Raw genomic sequence first — 18,033 nt, forward strand, 5'->3', positions numbered from 1 at the left:
TCTTTGAAGTCAGGTTTTATTTAAAATTTTGTGTTTGTGGTTTACCAATGGAAAGTCATTAGTTGATAAATATGCATTCTGAACTGATTATTTTGAAATTACAATCCATTCTGGGATACAACTGATTCTGATGAAATTTGCATTACAGTAATTTCTTCTGTAGTGTGATAGTCACGTTCTTGTGCGACCCCACATTATACAAGAATCGCGCATTTCAAATAACACAAAATTTTGGTGATGCAATCGTGTTACAGCCAAGTTTTAAAAGTTTGCACTATAGAAAGAATCCCCTATTCGTGAATTGTGTTTGAACAAATTCGCGTTGACCAGAACGACCTGTATTAGTTATTCATTTGTGGCTAGTTTTTCTAATTCTTTAGTCAGCTGCCCTGTAAATTCCTTTGTAGTTTCACATAATGCAAACAAATATGATATCAACAATCCTATAATTCAAATGTGACTGAAATAATTCTTAATAAATAATATTTTAAACAATGAATTATCAGATTTACCATCTGTTTGGTATGCTATTTGGTTTACTAAGCATAAATTTGTTGATTCTGGATTAATGGCGCTGGAAGAGCACAGCAGTTCAGGCAGCATCCGAGGAGCAGTAAAATCGACGTTTCGGGCAAAAGCCCTTCATCAGGAATAAAGGCAGAGAGCCTTTTCTTTTCCACCTATCCACTCCACCCTTCCCCCACCCCCGACCTATCACCTTCATCTCCTCCCCCACTCACCTATTGTACTCTATGCTACTTTCTCCCCACCCCACCCCTCCTCTAGCTTATCTCTACATGCTTCAGGCTCTCTGCCTTTATTCCTGATGAAGGGCTTTTGCCCGAAACGTTGATTTTACTGCTCCTCAGATGCTGCCTGAACTGCTGTGCTCTTCCAGCATCACTAATCCAGAATCTGGTTTCCAGCATCTGCAGTCATTGTTTTTACCTATAAATTTGTTGATTGTTTACTTGAAACTATGCAATAATAACCAACTGTTTCTGTACATTGGAAAAAGTTTTCAGTTTCAGAAGATACAAGCTGGGAACAAAGCATAAACAATTTATTTCAATGGAACCATTTGTTGTTTCTATCCTGCTAGTTTGGAGTACATTTTTATTTTGTTACATCCAATAAATTGATTCATTAAAATCACCAAAATACTTGCACAGGGATTTGTGAAAACTCAAAAATCATAAACACCTGAACGCAAGCAATATCAGCTGTGATGACATAAGCAAGCACAAGGTAAAAAGCTCATAATCATCGATACAAAACTCCAGATTTGTTTATGAACACAAATGTGTATTTAAAACAGGCCATTGCTAGTCAGCTGGTAAATTTCTGTTTTCATGTCTTCTCATTTACTCCAGCTGAAGGCACCAGATACTACAAAGACTGCCGGACATCATCACAAGAGTAGACAAGCAGGAGGCTGGAAGAACATAGCAAGCCAGGCAGCACAAGGAGGTGGAGAATTCGACATTTCAGGTGTAACCCTTCAGCAGTCCTGAAGAAGGGTTGCACCCAAAATGTTGACTTCTCCACCTCCTGATGCTGCCTGGGTTGCTGTGTTCTTCCAGCTTCCTGCCTGTCTACTTTGGATTCCAGCATCTGCAGTTCTTTTGTCTCTAACATTACAACAGTAGCACTGAAGACTTATGTTACAGAACCAGCTACACCCAAAGCCAAACAGTTCCATGACAGTCACAACACTGGCATCTACCCAATAATGTGGAAAACTGCCCACATATATCCTGTCCTGAAAACGCAAGACAAACCCAATCCAGCCCCGCTCAACTTTTGATCATCAGCAAAGTGATCAAAAGTGATATCTACAGTTCTGAGTAGCATGATGACAGCCAAGGCCATTAATCTCCCCAATCGATACATTGTCCATACATTTAAAAAAGAGCAGAACACCGGAGGTGATATCATGCCAGTATTTGACTAACTATGGCACATCGGAGAGCTCAAATAAAATTGCAGTAAATGGGAATTTATTGGCCTTCACCACTGATGCATGACAACAACTTGCCAAGCTTCCTTCGACAACACCTTCCAAAGATAACACAACATGTACCACAATGACAGCCGTTGCATGGAACACCGCCACATGCAAGTTCTCCTCCAAGCCACATGCAGTCCTGACTTGGAACTAAATCATCATTCCTTCATGGTTGTTGATTCAAAATCCTGGAACTCCTACCCTGACAGCACAGTGCTATGGTTCAAAAAGGCAGTTCAAAACCAGTTTAAGGGCAATTACAGATAGGTAACAAGTTGCCAAAACAGCATTAAAAGATATGAAAATATTTATTGCAGTAAACTGTTCTGGACACACTCTGAAAATTTCGTGCTTTTCTATAATGTGATAATCTGATAATCCCAAGTCAAATGAAAAATACAGTCTCAAATTAATAGCTCTCCACCTTTTCCACTATCTGGTTGGGTGCACTTCGGCAGGTCAGTGTGGACTTGTTGGGCTTGTTTCCACACTAAGTAATCTAAGATAATCTCATTTTCAGCATTAATATGAGGTATCAGCTCACAAATATGAATAAGTGAATTAACTATACCTAAAATTCTTCTCTATATTCTATTTCTACCCAAAGAAAAATCCACTGCTTGTTTACATCATGCTGTATGCTCTTGTGTGATTGAAGTAACTTCACCCTTAAACGTTAAAGCATTAGGGTTGGGACCCTTGAGCTGGCTCTGCCATTCATCAAGACCAAAGCTGATCTCATTATGGCCTTAATTTCATTGTCCTGCCTGTACCCAGAAACTCTTTGGTAGTCAATGAAAATCTCAGCCTTGATCATGTTCAATGATCTAGCCTTCACAATTCTCTAGGGTAGAAATTTCCACTGATTAATGAACCTTCAGAGAGGAATTTCCCCATCTCGACCTTGAATGGGAGATGACTTATTTGAAGCTCTGTCCCCTAGGCTATGCCTCCCATCCTATCATTTTTCTACCCTTCCTTTAGATCTTGTAACTTATTTAGTTCACAATTTTAATTCAATAAAATCTAGAATTAAGATGCGAACAATAACCTAGAAACCATTGCTAATTGTCATAAAAATCCACCTTTAGGGAAGGAAACTACTATTCTTACCTAGTCTGGCCTATATTTCACTCTAGACCCACAGCAAAGTGGCTGACTCTCAATGTGGCCAATTAGGGACAGGCAGTTTATGCTGACTTAATCAGCAACACCCAATTCTCATGAATGAAAAATTAAAAAAACATTTTGCAGTCTTATTTCAGTAAGGCTATAAGACCATTCCCCTCAAATTGAACTCAATAAATTTATTCCCACGTGTATTTGTACTAAAACTGTTCATGTGGACTGCATATAACAACTTGCTTTTTTGCTCTGTTATTTTGCCGACATGCTTCTATTTATTCTGGTTTAATTGTTTTATATCTTTCTATTTTACATTACTTGCATTGCCAAAAGCACACTTTTGACTGTTATTAGACTCTTTCCACTTTTTGTTTTCAAAATGTTATCCTTATTACATTGTTTTTACCTACGGTGTTGGACTTAAGGTAGACAATGACTGCAGATGCCGGCAACCAGATTCTGGATTAGTGGTGGTGGAAGAGCACAGCAGTTCAGGCAGCATCCAAGGAGCTTCGAAATCGACGTTTCTGGCAAAAGCCCTTCATCAGGAGGGCTTTTGCCCGAAAGGTCGATTTCGAAGCTCCTTGGATGCTGCCTGAACTGCTGTGCTCTTCCAGCACCACTAATCCAGAATTAAGTCCAACACCACCCATCCACTCACCAACTTCGTTCTGACCAATTTATTTATCCTTTCTGTCCCAGCCTGGACATCAACATATAATAGTCCCATACTTGGACTGAAGCTTTTGCAACTTAGAGAAGTAGAGCAAGTTTTTAATGAACTAGTGGGGACAAGGGCACACATTTGGAGAGTTGTGGTGAATCAAAGAGTCATGAAAACGCAACAGATTAAAGAAATGATAAACACACAATGACAGCAAGGCACAGAAAATATAAATCTAAGAGCAAATCAGCAGATACTACTAGAGATTACAAAAATACTACAAGTACAATACCTAAGGCACTGCATTTGAATGCAAATAGCATTCAAAACAAAACAGATTAACAGTATAAATGGAGGGCAAGAAGTACAATGCAGTGGCCATTGCTGAGATGTGGCTGCAGGATGACATAGACAGGGACCTGAATATTGAAGGGTGTGGGGTAATTAGGAAGGACTGGAAGCCAAAAAAAAAGGTCAAGGAATCCACTGATTAAAGAAATATTAGCACAATAAAGATGGATGACAAATTCATCAAATAATTCAGTGGAGACAAGAAATGTTAAAGATAAGAGGTCACTTGAGGGAACTGTGTACAGGCCCCATGACAGTAATGATATTGTAGGATATGGTATTAAGGAACTAATAGTGGGAGCTGGTCAAAAAGGATTATCATGGGAGATTTTAACCAACATATAGACTGGAGAAAATCAGATGGGGAGAAAGTAGTCTAGATAAGGAATTCATTGAATGCTTTCAGGACAATTTTTTAGACCAGCACGTTACAGCATCAATCACATAGCAGGCTGTAGGAGACCTCCTCTGACAAATGACATGGGATTCATTTCTGGCCTCCTAGTGAAAAACAACCTTGGCTAGCAGCAACCATAATATCATTGAACTTTATATAACGTTTGAGGCAGAGGAGTATGGGCCCAAGACTATTATTATGAATTTAAACAAGGGCAGCTATACAGCATGAAAACAGAATTAAGGAAAGTGAACTTGGCTAGAGACAAAAAAAAACTGCAGATGCTGGAATCCAAGGTAGACAAGCTGGAGGCTGGAAGAACTCAGCAAGCCAGGCCGCACAAGACGTTCCACCCTTGTGACCTGTTCCACTGTCAATCTTTCTTCCCACCTAGCCGCTCCACCCTCCGACCTATCACCTTTACCACCCGCACCCCCCTCCATCAACAAACTGCACTCTCTTATCTACTCTCTCCCAGCCCCACTCCCCTCCAATTTATCTCTCCGCCCCGGAGGCTTCCACCCTCATTCCTGATCAAGGGCTCCTGTCCGAAACATCGATTTTTCCTGCTCCTCAGATGCTGCCTGACCTGCTGTGCTTTTCCAGCACCACTCTAATCTTGACTGATCACCAGCATCTGCAGGCTTCACTTTCGCCTATTGTCCGAGCTGCCTGCTTAAGAATGTTTTGAATGGTCTGGCAGAGTCCATAACACCATCCAGATGTCTTTTAAATGTTGCAATTGTACCAGCCTCCACCATTTCCTCTGGCAGTTCATTCCATACACGCACTATCCTCTGCATGAAAAAGGTGCTCATCAAGTCCCTTTTAAATCTTTCCCCTCTCACATTAAATAAGTTTTGAACTCCCCTACCCTGGGGAAAAGACCTTGGCTGTTCATCCTTACTATGCCCCTCATGATTTTAAAAACTTCTATATGGTCACATCCTCAGTACTGTTGTACTGTATTGGTTGGAATTTACTTGATTTTGTTCCCGCCGCTTCTGGTTGCCAGCTCTGGTTGTTTGTTGCAGTGTCAGCATATTGGGTCCAGGTCAATGATGGGAATCAGTGGATGAGTGCCATGCTTCTTGAAATTCTCTGGCTGCCCTCTGTTTGGCTTGTCCTGTTATTGTTGTGTTGTCCCAGTTGAATTTGTGGTTCTTGTCATCTGTGTGTACAGCTACTAGGGACAGCTGGTTGTGGTGTTTAGTGGTTAGTTGATGTTCATGAATGCAGATCGCTAGTTGCCTGCCTGTTTGACATATATAGTGTTTTGCGCAGTCCCTGCATGGAGTATTGTACACCACGTCTGTCCTGCACATGATGGCTATTGGGTCTTCATCCAGCTCCTGGACATGGAAGATATAGAATGTAGGGAAATAGATGGTGACATCTTGAAAAATGTCCATATTAAAGAGGAGGAAGTGCTGGGTGTCTTGAAACGCATAAAAATGGATGTATCCCTAGGACCTGATTAGGTGTACCCTAGAATTCTGTGGGAAGCTAGGGAAGTGATTGCTGGGACTCTTGCTGAGATATTTGTATCATCGAAAGTGATAGGTGAGGTGCCGGAAGACTGGAGGTTCGCTAATGTGGTGCCACTATTTAAGAAAGGTGGTAAGGACAAGCCAGAGAACTATAAACCATTGAGCCTGACGTGGGTGTTGGGCAAGTTGTTGGAGGGAATCCTGAGGGATAGGATGTACATGTATTTGGAAAGGCAAGGACTGATTAGGGATAGTCAACATGACTTTATGCATGGGAAATCATGTCTCACAAACTTGATTGAGTTTTTTGAAGAAATAACAAAGAAGATTGATGAGGGCAGAGTGGTAGATGTGATCTATATGGACTTCAGTAAGGCGTTTGACAAGGTTCCCGATGGAAGATTAGATCTCATGGAATACAGGGAGAACTAGCCATTTGGATACAGAACTGGCTCGAAGGTAGAAGACAGAGGGTGGTGGTGGAGGGTTGTTTTTCAGACTGGAGGCCTGTGACCAGTGGAGTGCCACAAGGATCGGTGCTGGGTCCACTACTTTTCATCATTTAGTAAGTTTGCTGATGACACCAAAATTGGAGGTGTAGTGGACAGTGAAGAAGGTTACCTCAGATTACAACGGGATCTTGACCATCTGGGCCAATGGGCTGAGAAGTGGCAGATGGAGTTTAATTTAGATAAATGTGAGGTGCTGCATTTTGGGAAAGCAAATCTTAGCATGACTTATACACTTAATGGTAAAGTTCCTGGGAGTGTTGCTGAACAAAGAGACCTTGGAGTGCAGGTTCATAGCTCCTTGAAAGTGGAGTCGCAGGTAGTTAGGATAGTGAAGAAGGCGTTTGGAATGCTTTCCTTTATTGGTCAGAGTATTGAGTACAGGAGTTGGGAGGTCATGTTGCGGCTGTACAGGACGATGGTTAGGTCATTTTTGGAATATTGTGTGCAATTCTGGTCTCCTTCCTATCAGAAGGATGTTGTGAAACTTGAAAGGGTTCAGAAAAGATTTACAAGGATGTTGCCAGGGTTAGAGGATTTGAGCTATTGGGAGAGGCTGAACAGGCTGTGGCTGTTTTCTGTGGAGCGTCGGAGGCTGAGGGGTGACCTTATAGAGGTTTATAAAATCATGAGGGGCATGGATAGGATAAATAGACAAAGTATTTTCCCTGGGGTGGGGGGAGTCCAGAACTACAGCGCATAGGTTTAGGGTGAGGGGGGAAAGATATAAAAGAGTCCCAAGGGGCAACTTTTTCACTCAGAGGGTGATACATGTATGGAATGAGCTGCCAGAGGAAGTGGTGGAGGCTAGTATAATTGCAACATTTAAAAGGCATCTGGATGGGTATATGAGTAGGAAGGGTTTGGAGGGATATGGACCAGGTGCTGGCAGGTAGGACTAGATTGGGTTGGGATATCTGGTCGGCATAGACGAGTTGGACCTGTTTCCGTGCTGTACATCTCCATGACTCTATGAGTTGTTTAATTGTCCACCACTATTTATGCCTGGAAGCTGTAGGACTACAGAGCCTAGATCAGATTCGCTGGTTGGAGGATTGCTTCGCTCCGTTAATCATTGCCTCTTGTGCTGTTTGACTTGCAGATAGTGGCTGCACCAGGTTGACACTTCATTTTTAAGTATGCCTGGTGCTGCTCCTGGCACACCTTCTTGCATTCTTCATTGAACCAGGATAGATCTCCTGGCGAGATGGTCATGATTGAGTGAGGGATTTACCGGGTTATGAGATTACAGATTGTGCTAGAACACAATTCTGCTGTTGTTGATGGCCCACAGTGTCTCATGGATGCCCGGACTTTAGTTGCTCGATCTGTTCGAAGTCTGTCCCATTTACAATGGTGATTTGCAACACACCAATATGGAGGGCATTCTCATTGTAAAGGCGGGAGCTCATCTCCACAAGGACTATGCAGTGGTCACTCTTGCCCAGAGTCCACTTGTCAATTAATCAGCATTTACTGCTCATACAGTATAAATGTTGGTTTTTCCTTTGAATTGGTATTCTTGTGACTGCTAAATGAAAATCTTCAACAAAATGTGCCTTTTTGGCAATAGTAAACTTGCATTTATTATACATACTGTGGAATTCAATCTTATACACCATATTTTAATCAGTATGTTTTATGTATTTTATAAATCATGCTGATCTACCTTGTCATTAGTTTGACGCGTATAAAGAAAGATGAACAGGGAGGTAATCGCGCATTGGTAATGCTTCTGGATTAGTAATCTAAAGGCCCAAGCTAATGGTCTGGGGACTCGAGTTTAAATCTCAGCACAGCAGCTCATGGAATCACAGCTCATACTGAAGTACAATTAATAATTTTGTAATTAAAGATTAGTATTGCCAGCCATGAAACATGCGTAAATTGTTAAACAATACCTTCAATGTGCAAGGGGCACTCTCCAGAGGTATTACTCACCCATAAAAAATGCTTTAAGCTTTAGAACAAAAGGCTACCTCTTTCAACCTACCTGTACTGATATGGACACAGTAATTCTTCACCCTCCCTCCTGCAAAAATGCTATCCCGTATTCCCAATTCCTCTGCCTCCACTGCATCTGCTCCCAGGAGGACCAGTTGGCTTAGACGGCCTCCCTCTTTAAAGACTGAAATTTCCCCTCCCACGTGGTTGAAGATGCCCTCCAATGCATCTCATCCACGTCCCGCACATACGGCCTCAAACCCCACCCCTCCAACCGCAATAAGACAGAATCCCCCTGGTCCTCACCTTCCACCCCACCAACCTGCACATTAGATTAGATTAGATTAGATTAGATTAGATTAGATTAGATTACAGTGTGGAAACAGGCCCTTCGGCCCAACAAGTCCACACCGACCCGCCGAAGCGAAACCCACCCATACCCCTACATTTACCCCTTACCTAACACTACGGGCAATTTAGCATGGCCAATTCACCTGACCCTGCACATCTTTTGGACTGTGGGAGGAAACCGGAGCACCCGGAGGAAACCCACGCAGACATAAATCGCATCATCCGCTATCAGCCACCTACAAATGGATGCCACCACCAGGGATATATTTCCCTCCACACCCCTATCCGCTTTCCATAAAGATCGTTCCCTCCGCGACTACCCTAACAAGGCACCATCCCCTCCTGGCACCTTCCATTGCCACTGCGGGAATTGCAAAACCTGCACCCACACCTCCCCCTCATCCTCCATCCAAGGCCCTAAAGGAGCCTTCCACTCCATCAAAGTCGCACCTGCACTTCCACACGTCATTTATTGTATCCATTACTCCTCTACATTGGGGAGGCCGAATGCCTTCTTGCAGAACGCCTTAGAGAACATCTCTGGGACACCCGCACCAATAAACCCCATCGCCCAGTGGCCGAACATTTCAACTCCCCCTCCCACTCTGCTGAGGACATGCAGGTTCTGGACCTCCTCCATCACCAGTTCCTCACCACCCGACGCCTGGAGGAAGAACGCCTCGTCTTCCACCTCAGAATCCTTCAACCCCAGGGCATCAATGTGGACTTCACCATTTTCCTCATTTCCCCTCCCCCCACCTTACTCCAGTTCCAACCTTCCAGCTCAGCACCACCTTCATGATCTGTCCCACCTGTCAATCTTCCTTCCCACCTATCCTCTCCACCCTCCTCTCCGACCTACCACCTTTATCCCCACCTCCATCCACCTATCAGCTGCCTTCTCCCCAGCCCCACCCCCTCCCATTTATTTCTCCACCCTGGAGGCTCCCAACCTGAAGAAGGGCTCTGGCCAAAACATGGATTTTCCTGCTTCTCAGATGCTGCCTGACCTGCTGAGCTTTTACAGTAACACACTCTCAACAGTAATTCTTCAGTCAATTAGCAAACTAGATTGATTCTGAATTATTTCTTTAAATATGGTACACCAGCTACCAATTTTGATGTCTCTCCACCCTTCCGATTGTGGGAGTCAGCCCTATTTTATGTGTCCTCTGAACAGAAATGCACCCAACAGGAGCACATAAAATCCAGGCTCAGGACTGGTTTGCAATTGAGTTCAGATCTATAATGATATGGGTCTGAACATGGTACAAACAATTACTACTTTACAACACTATTTTTTAAAAAAGGCAGTGTTTTTTTATCCTACGGCACCAACAAATAGTATTACCTGTAAAGCGCAGTTCATCATTCTCACTGTGTAGTCAAATTGTTGGTGATCCAGTATTGCCCGATTTTGTTGAACGTGTAAGCTTAGCTCCTGTATGAGACACTGCCGAGCTACCCGGCCCTTTAGGGCACGCAATGCAGCTGGAAGGGTCTAGAAAAGCAAACAAAATAATTGAAAATGTAAAGTTTACAGTAAAATCCTTTGAGGACTATATGACAGCTGTGAATGAATATTTTGCCATTACAATGCCAAAAACTATCATAACTTGAGAAATCTACTTCAGAGCACAGTACATTATTTTTAGGAACTCTGCCCATGTAGCAAATTATTTTTTTATTAGATTCCCTACATTGTGGAAACAGGCCCTTTGGCCCAACAAGTCCACACCAACCCACTGAAGAGTAACCCACCCAGACCTATTTCCCTCTAACAAATGCACCTAACACTATGGGCAATTTAACATGGCCAATTCACCTGACCTACACTTCTTAGGACTGTGGGAGAAAACCAGAGCACCCAAAGGAAACCCGGGAAGAATGTCTGTGTGGAGTTTGCACTGTCACCCAAAGCTGGATTGGACCCAGGTCCCTGACGCTGTGAGGCTGCCGTGCTAACCACTGAGCCACCGTGCCGCCCTAGTTTGTTGCATTTTCACATTCGTATCTCCCTAGGAGGAGAGAGTAGACTTTTTCAGGCTGATAAACAATTGCACTCCTGGAATAGCCGGTCAACTCTGGGATTTAAACTCTTTGGGCTTCTGGTTCACAGACAGAAGGGCTACACAACTGAGCCACCCAACTCCAGATTGCATCATCGTTAAACTGAAAATTTTCCCAAAATTACCTCCGAAAACCACCTTATTTATATATTCTACATATGACAGTACATGAATATAAATTGATTAGCAATGTAGTATCAAGTCTCTACTTTGTATATCCAGTAAAATAGTCAGAATTTCATAATACAATCCCCACAGCATTTGAAACAGAAGAAAATAGATTCAGAGAATTTTTTAGGGTGACACACTCAGTTCAGACAGAAATGTTCCTAATGTTAACTTTCATGTGCTTGTCAGACTGTTTATTGTCATGGCTCACTGGGGCAACACAGAGGAAACTAAGCTCTGCTGTTCCCAGAGTCAAAAATTAATTTTTTCAAAGTAGTATGCAAAATGACCAAACTGGTAGCAGGGAAAATGGGGTTGAAAAATCTTTCTCCCTCTAATCTTTGATCCCTTTGGCAATCACGAATTTATCTATCCCTGTTTTAAATATATCCAATGAGTTATAATTCCCTACAGTATGGAAACAGACCCTTCGGCCCAACAAGTCCACACCAACCCTCCGAAGAGTAACCCTTCCAGACCCATTCCCCTAGTCTATATTTACCCCTGACTAATACACCTAACACTATGGGCAATTTCGCATGGCCATTTCATCTGACCTGGATTGTGGGAGGAAATCGGAGCACCCACACAAACTCCACAGTCAGTTGCCCGAGGGAATTGAACCAGGGTCCCTGGCGTTGTGAGACAGCATTGCTAACCACTGAGCCACCGTGCTGCCGTGACCATATGTAATCTTTGAACAATGATATTTTTCAACACGAGTTAAATTTGAGCAAATTGTTAGAGTGGAACAAGTGCTATTTAGACTTTTTGCAGACATCCAGGCACAGGTGCAGACCTTCAATGAGATAAGATTTCCACATTGGGACCAAAGCAAATGAGGATAAGTTGTAATAAGTGCTGAGCACAGATCTTCTGCAGTCCAGGGATTTTCACTGTCATAACACAAAGAACTACCTAGGAATGATGTGCTGCTATTCTGCGGAAGGTAAGCCAGCTAAGTGTTTCTTGTTTGAAGTTGTACACCTGATAGCATGTGGCAAATTTCATCTTACCAAAGCAGTATGTCTGGATTGCTTTTGCTGTTGAGTTACCCTCCATAGCCTTCTGTGGCTATGGTGGACCTGTGGAATTCACTCTCTGGCTCACTTATCCCTGTTCAAAAAGGTCTTCCCTTTACACTAAAGCTGTGTCCTCGGATCCTTGTGCCTTGCCAATGGAAACATCTTCCCAACGTCCACTCTGACCAGACCATTCCTGGGATCATTCTCATGAACCTCCTCTGGACCTGCTCCAGGGTGAATACATCTTTCCTGAGATATGGGACCCAAAATTGCTCACAATACCCTGAATGTAGTCTGACCAGAGCCTTATAAAGCCTCAGAAGTACATCCCTGCTTTTATATTCAAGTCTTCTCGAAATGAATGACAACATTGTATTTGCCTTCCTAACTACCGACTCAACCTGCAAATTTACCTTAAGAAAAATCTGGAGTAGGACCCCCAAGTCCCTTTGCACTTCAGATTCCTGAACTTTCTCTCCCCATTTAGAAAATAATCCATGCCTCTATTCTTCCTACTGAAGTGTATGACCTCCCCACATTGTATTTCATCTGCCATTTCTTTGCTAACACTCCTAACCTGTCTAAACCTTTCTGCAGCCTCCCCATCTCCTCAATATTACCTGCCCCTCCACATATCTTTGCATCATCTGCAAACTCAGCTAGATTGCCCTCAGTTCCTTCATCCAGATCATTAATGTACAAAGTAAAAAGTTGTGGTCCCAACACTGAGCCTTGTGGAACACCATTAGTCACCAGATTCCTTCCTGAGAAGGACTCTTATATTCCCACTCTCTGCTTTCTGTCAGACAGCCAAGTTTCTATCCATGCTAGCATCTGGCTTCTAACACCACGGGCCCCTATCTTACTCAACTGCCTTCTGTGTGGTACCATATCCAAGGCCTTTTGGAAGTCTAGGTATCTAACTTCCAAAAGGCCTTGGATATGGTACCACACAAAAGTCTAGGTATCTAACTTCCATTGGCTCTCCTTTGTCTAACTTGCTCGTTACCTCCTCAAAGAATTCTAACATGTGCCTGCTGTCCGTTGATCTTTCCCTGGTCTGCAGTTTATTTGCAGTTACCATGGAGATCAAGGAAGTAAGCAGGAAAGTGAATATTACAAACACAGTTTCCCTTGTCAAGTTTTCCTGAGATCTAGCTTACTTGGCACGATTGGTAAGATAGGAAGCTGAATATTAATGCAGCAAGGTGTTGCATAAACAAGATATAACATGCATTAATCCCTTTTCACTTGCTGCCGCCAAGTGAAAATTTCACCAAGCTGTTCGTAAGTAGTATGAAAGGTGGAGCAAGGTGATGTCAATGTCGAGATGGCCCTAACAAGAATTCTTGTTCAATTCTGTCACACATCTCGCCATAGTGTCCTCCACCCCCACTAGGTTGCTGAGACTGCTAGGATACTCTGCCCACAGTATTAAAATACACGAAATACAGTGAGTGATTTGGTATTCTGAATTATATATTTGTTACAGTGCCTTATAATATACTATTTAAAAAAAACATTTTGCAGAGTATGCTGCATAATCCTTGCATGTGTGCTGTGCAAAACTGGAGGAGGCAAAGAGAGGATGTGATGGATACTTGATATCTGGGATAACAGCAGCAGTTTTCTCATGAAGAAATTGAGTAAGACGAACACGATAAAGGAAAACAGTGCCAGGCACAAGCCTGACAGAACTTAAACGACACCTACTTTCAACAAATGTGAGCTGGGCAAAGTCATCATTCATTAACTGTAAAATTGCTGACATTCAAAATGTTGACTTCTTTACTTCCAGAAGCAAATGCACCTTTTCCAGTTGTATGATATATGTTATTTTATCAACTGTTCTAAACCTTTCAAATTCCATATTGAAAAAAATGACAAGGAATTGTGCTATCAAGCATCGTGCTTGATTGGCACCACATTCAGAAGCATCCACTCCCTCCACCACCAATGCTGAGTCACACCTGTGAGCTGCACTGCAGAAATTCACCAAATATTTTAGACAGCATCTTCCAACCCAGGGCCACTTCTATCTGAAAAGTCAAGGGATACATCAGAACACCATTGCCTGGAAGTTCCTCTCCAAGTTGCTCACCATCCTGACTTGGAAATATGTCACCATTCTGTCACTGGCAACTGGGTCAAAATTGTGGAATTCCCTAACAGTATTTTGGGTTTACCTATAGCACATGGACTGCAACAGTTCAAGAAAGCTCACCGTCAGAAACAAAAAAACCAAAGTTGCTGGAAAAGCTCAGCAGTCTGGGAGCATGTGTGAAGAGAAATCAGAGTTAATGTTTTGGATCTGGTTATCCTTCCTCAGATTTTGGCCCACCATCACCTTCTTAAGGACACTAGAGATGGGCAATAAATATTGGCCAACCACGAAGCCCACATTGCATGAGAGAATTAAAAAAAAGGAAAGGACGTTAGGGAAAAAGTATCACTCCTTCAGGCAGGGTTCTAACATCGTATAGCCCCTGCAGCTCCATTCTTGCAGTTGCAGTAACCATGACAGTTCAGCAGACAGATGATAATATAAAATAGCAATACGTTAATGAATGTGAGATTCTATTAACAATGAAGAGTCATCCATGCCACCCATCTGCACCCAGAAGCTTTTCTTTGACATTTCCTCCCACACTATTCATGGCTGGCAGTATTTGACCTACTAATCCAGAGATTTTACTGCTCCTCGAATGCTGCCTGAACTGCTGTGCTTTTCCAGTACCACTAATCCAGTATTTGACCTGGCATAACTTGGTCTTGAATATGGTGCTATAGTGCTGGCACATACCTCACAAGAATGCAAGATAGCGCAAGAGTGACAACATAGAAACATGGTGCATGCATAATTAGTTAAGCAGCAGAAACCTGTCTATGGTAACTCGCTTGATAGGACTCAAGGAGAGATCTTTCAAGAACTCCCCAAAACTGGCACCAAGTCCATTTCGAATAAAATCCACTCTAGGAAACATTTTTTTCTACAGAGAGGATCAGAAATATCTTCCGCAAACAGCAATTTGAGAGATCCAATGGTAATGTTAAACTGAAATGTATAGATTTTTGTTAGCCAAACTTTTCTAGGGCACGTGGGCAATGGTAGATTAGGTCTCATTCAATGGCAGAACATGCTTGAAGGGCGAAATGGCATACTCCTGTTCCTATTAAAAGTAGAAAAATACTTCTGGAACTTTAAAAAATCTCAAAAAATCTGAATCCAGAAGAGATGAGATGTTGTGCTTTTAACAGCTCATTTTCAGTGCAGAAAAGTTCATTGGCAGGTAATAAAATTAATCATGACATCAAAAGGGTACTTTGACTATGCATTATTAGTGCTAAACAATGCAATAGGTTTAACTCATACGTAATGCACAAGTACATAAGACCAATGATATACAAATCATGTAACTGGCACAGCAATCAGAAAAAAAGGGCATTTCTGCAAAATGGAGCAACTTGCACTGCTACATTTGGATGTCATGCATCTGTTCCACGCTTGAAATTGCCTGCATTATATTCTTATAAGTAATTTTAACAACATGTTTGAGGCCTGGCAGGTCAGCCACATAGGTAAAAACAATGACTGCAGATGCTGGAAACCAGATTCTGGACCAGTGGTGCTGGAAGAGCACAGCAATTCAGGCAGCATCCGAAGACAGGCAAAATCGACGTTTCGGGCAAAAGCCCTTCATCAGGAATGATGAAAGGGCTTTTGCCCGAAACGCAGGTCAGCCACATAGACTGTCTACCTACCTACTCGTCCTTGATGAATCTCACATTTTGCAGGGCAGTAAAGGCATCAGGAATTCACCAGTCCCTGGGCTTGGTGATGTGCTTCAGTGACCAACATCATACTTCCCTCACCTCCATTCACCTCAGGTAGGGGCAGACTGTTGTTTGAGATGCCAGCAGCTCAGTTATATTAGCAAATTGGGGTAAGAGAGGGTCCTCTATTGAGAGTAACCTGTTCCCATCAAAAGCATGACCCCAAAGTCATCCTTTCTCCTCTATTTCTAAAAACTAGTAACTCTTAGCCCTTGACCTGCGTTTCGGGCAAAAGCCCTTTCATCATTCCTGATGAAGGGCTTTTGCCCGAAACGTCGATTTTGCCGGTCTTCGGATGCTGCCTGAATTGCTGTGCTCTTCCAGCACCACTGGTCCAGAATCTGGTTTCCAGCATCTGCAGTTTGACCCCAGCAATGCACTGGACATACATTAATTTTGGCCTGCTTTTTACCAGGACCTCTAATCCCAGCAGCAGCCCTTACTTCTGCCAGGAGTTGCTGAGACTTCAAATCTGCCAGCCATCTGATTAGACTTTGTTCCAAGCAAGGGAATGAAGTCTCAGCTTCAAAGAACTGACACTGCTGTCGACATTCAATTACTGAGGGACAGGCATTGCTAGGGTAAGCAGGCTCACCATTGACATTTATAAGCAACCATCAACATTTTAACCATGCTTAGGGACTTCTGCACCTTATAAAATTCAGCCCTTTGCTCCAGCAGGCAGTTACACCCTTAGGTACTTCGGATTTGATCTATGGTCAGAGATAGGAGAATCTGACAACAAGTGAGGAAAGGATAGAGATCCAGAAGGTCAAAACGAAGAAGTCCCAGTTTTTGCAACTATCCAACAGATCTGAAGTTTCTGCTACTTGAGTGCATTAGAGCAATGATTGCAGGGAGGATGAACAAACTGATCATGACATTACAGTAGGAAGGGAGCTGTTCGGATAGATCGAGTGATAAGGAATATAATTTTATCAGAGGGCAGAATATTTGGGGGTAGTTTATTTTCACTGTAACTGGGAGTAAGAAACTAGATATCTGTCTTGCAGATCTGATGTCAGGTTCAGAAGACAAGAAACTTGGGAGAGAAAGTATTCAGCTATCATGGTGCTTGAGTGTACCAATGACTGGGTAGGAGTACAGAAGAGGTACTGCTAACAAAGTGTGAGCAGGTGGGAGTTAAAAAGTAGAATCACAAAGCCAATAATCTCTGGATTACCAAATGAGCCAAAAGCAAATTGGTGAAGTGCAAATAAGATCAGAACTTTGAACATGACTCAAAGATCGGTGTGAGAGAGATAGACTTTCATTCATAGCATGTCGGCACTGCACTAAGAAAGAGGGAACTGTTCTGTTGTGATGACATTCATCTGAAACATACTGGGACCGTTGTACTGGCAAATCATATAAAATGGGCTGCAGAAGGAATATTCAAACATGGCTTTAGAACCTACCTTCATCCAATACTGACAAATATTCCCAACAGGAATCACATTAATGATAATGTTTTTTTCTCTCTAACCGAAGGGTTTGTTTTGACAAATTGCAACATCCTGCAGTTACCCCATCTGAGACCAGCCATTTGAACAGAGAACTTGATTTTCTTTCAGTTTTATGGTTGGTCTGCCTACTGGGTTAACTGTGTGAACGATCAAGTGGCTTGTAAAAGTTATTCATGGGATCACATAAATATCAAATTGCGACTGGGGCACGAAATATCCTTTGCATCATTATGAAGGGATACAAAAAGGTTAGTAGACAGATAACGCAGGTAATTAGGAAAGCTAATAGAATGTTATTATTTATCATGAAGGAAATTGCAACCAAAGTAGCCAATTATACAGGGCACAAGTGAGACTACACCTGACATGCTGTGCATCTGGTTACTTTATTTAAGAATGGATGTGAATGCATTGGAAGCAATTCAGGGTAGGCTTATCAGATTTAATACCTGAAATGGGCTAGTTAGTTTATGAGAAAAGGTTGGACACTGCTAAACTTGTATTCGCCGTAGTTTAGAAGAAATGATGGCTGAAAATACAAAACCCTAAGGGGTGCTGACAGGGTAGACGGACAAAAGGTTGTCTCCTCTAATTTGAGAATTAAGAACTAAAGGTCACTGATTAAAAGTCAG

The 18,033-nt window shown here is 42.5% G+C and overlaps 1 protein-coding gene across 2 annotated transcripts in view; it reads right to left on the bottom strand.

Moving 5' to 3' along the window:
* The window catches only part of sbf2 (SET binding factor 2), a 588,991-nt gene that overhangs the window by 176,252 nt on the left and 394,706 nt on the right, over positions 1-18,033 (bottom strand). For both annotated transcript variants that reach the window (XM_087996565.1, XM_043705904.2), the window contains one exon: positions 10,191-10,340. In XM_087996565.1, coding sequence (XP_087852691.1) covers positions 10,191-10,340 — 150 coding nt within the window. The remainder of the gene's footprint in view (positions 1-10,190; positions 10,341-18,033) is intronic.

Source organism: Chiloscyllium plagiosum, unplaced genomic scaffold (genome assembly GCF_037043375.1).
Source record: "Chiloscyllium plagiosum isolate Xiang-an unplaced genomic scaffold, Cpla_swu_hap1 HiC_scaffold_18, whole genome shotgun sequence".
Classification (NCBI taxonomy): Eukaryota; Metazoa; Chordata; class Chondrichthyes; order Orectolobiformes; family Hemiscylliidae; genus Chiloscyllium; species Chiloscyllium plagiosum.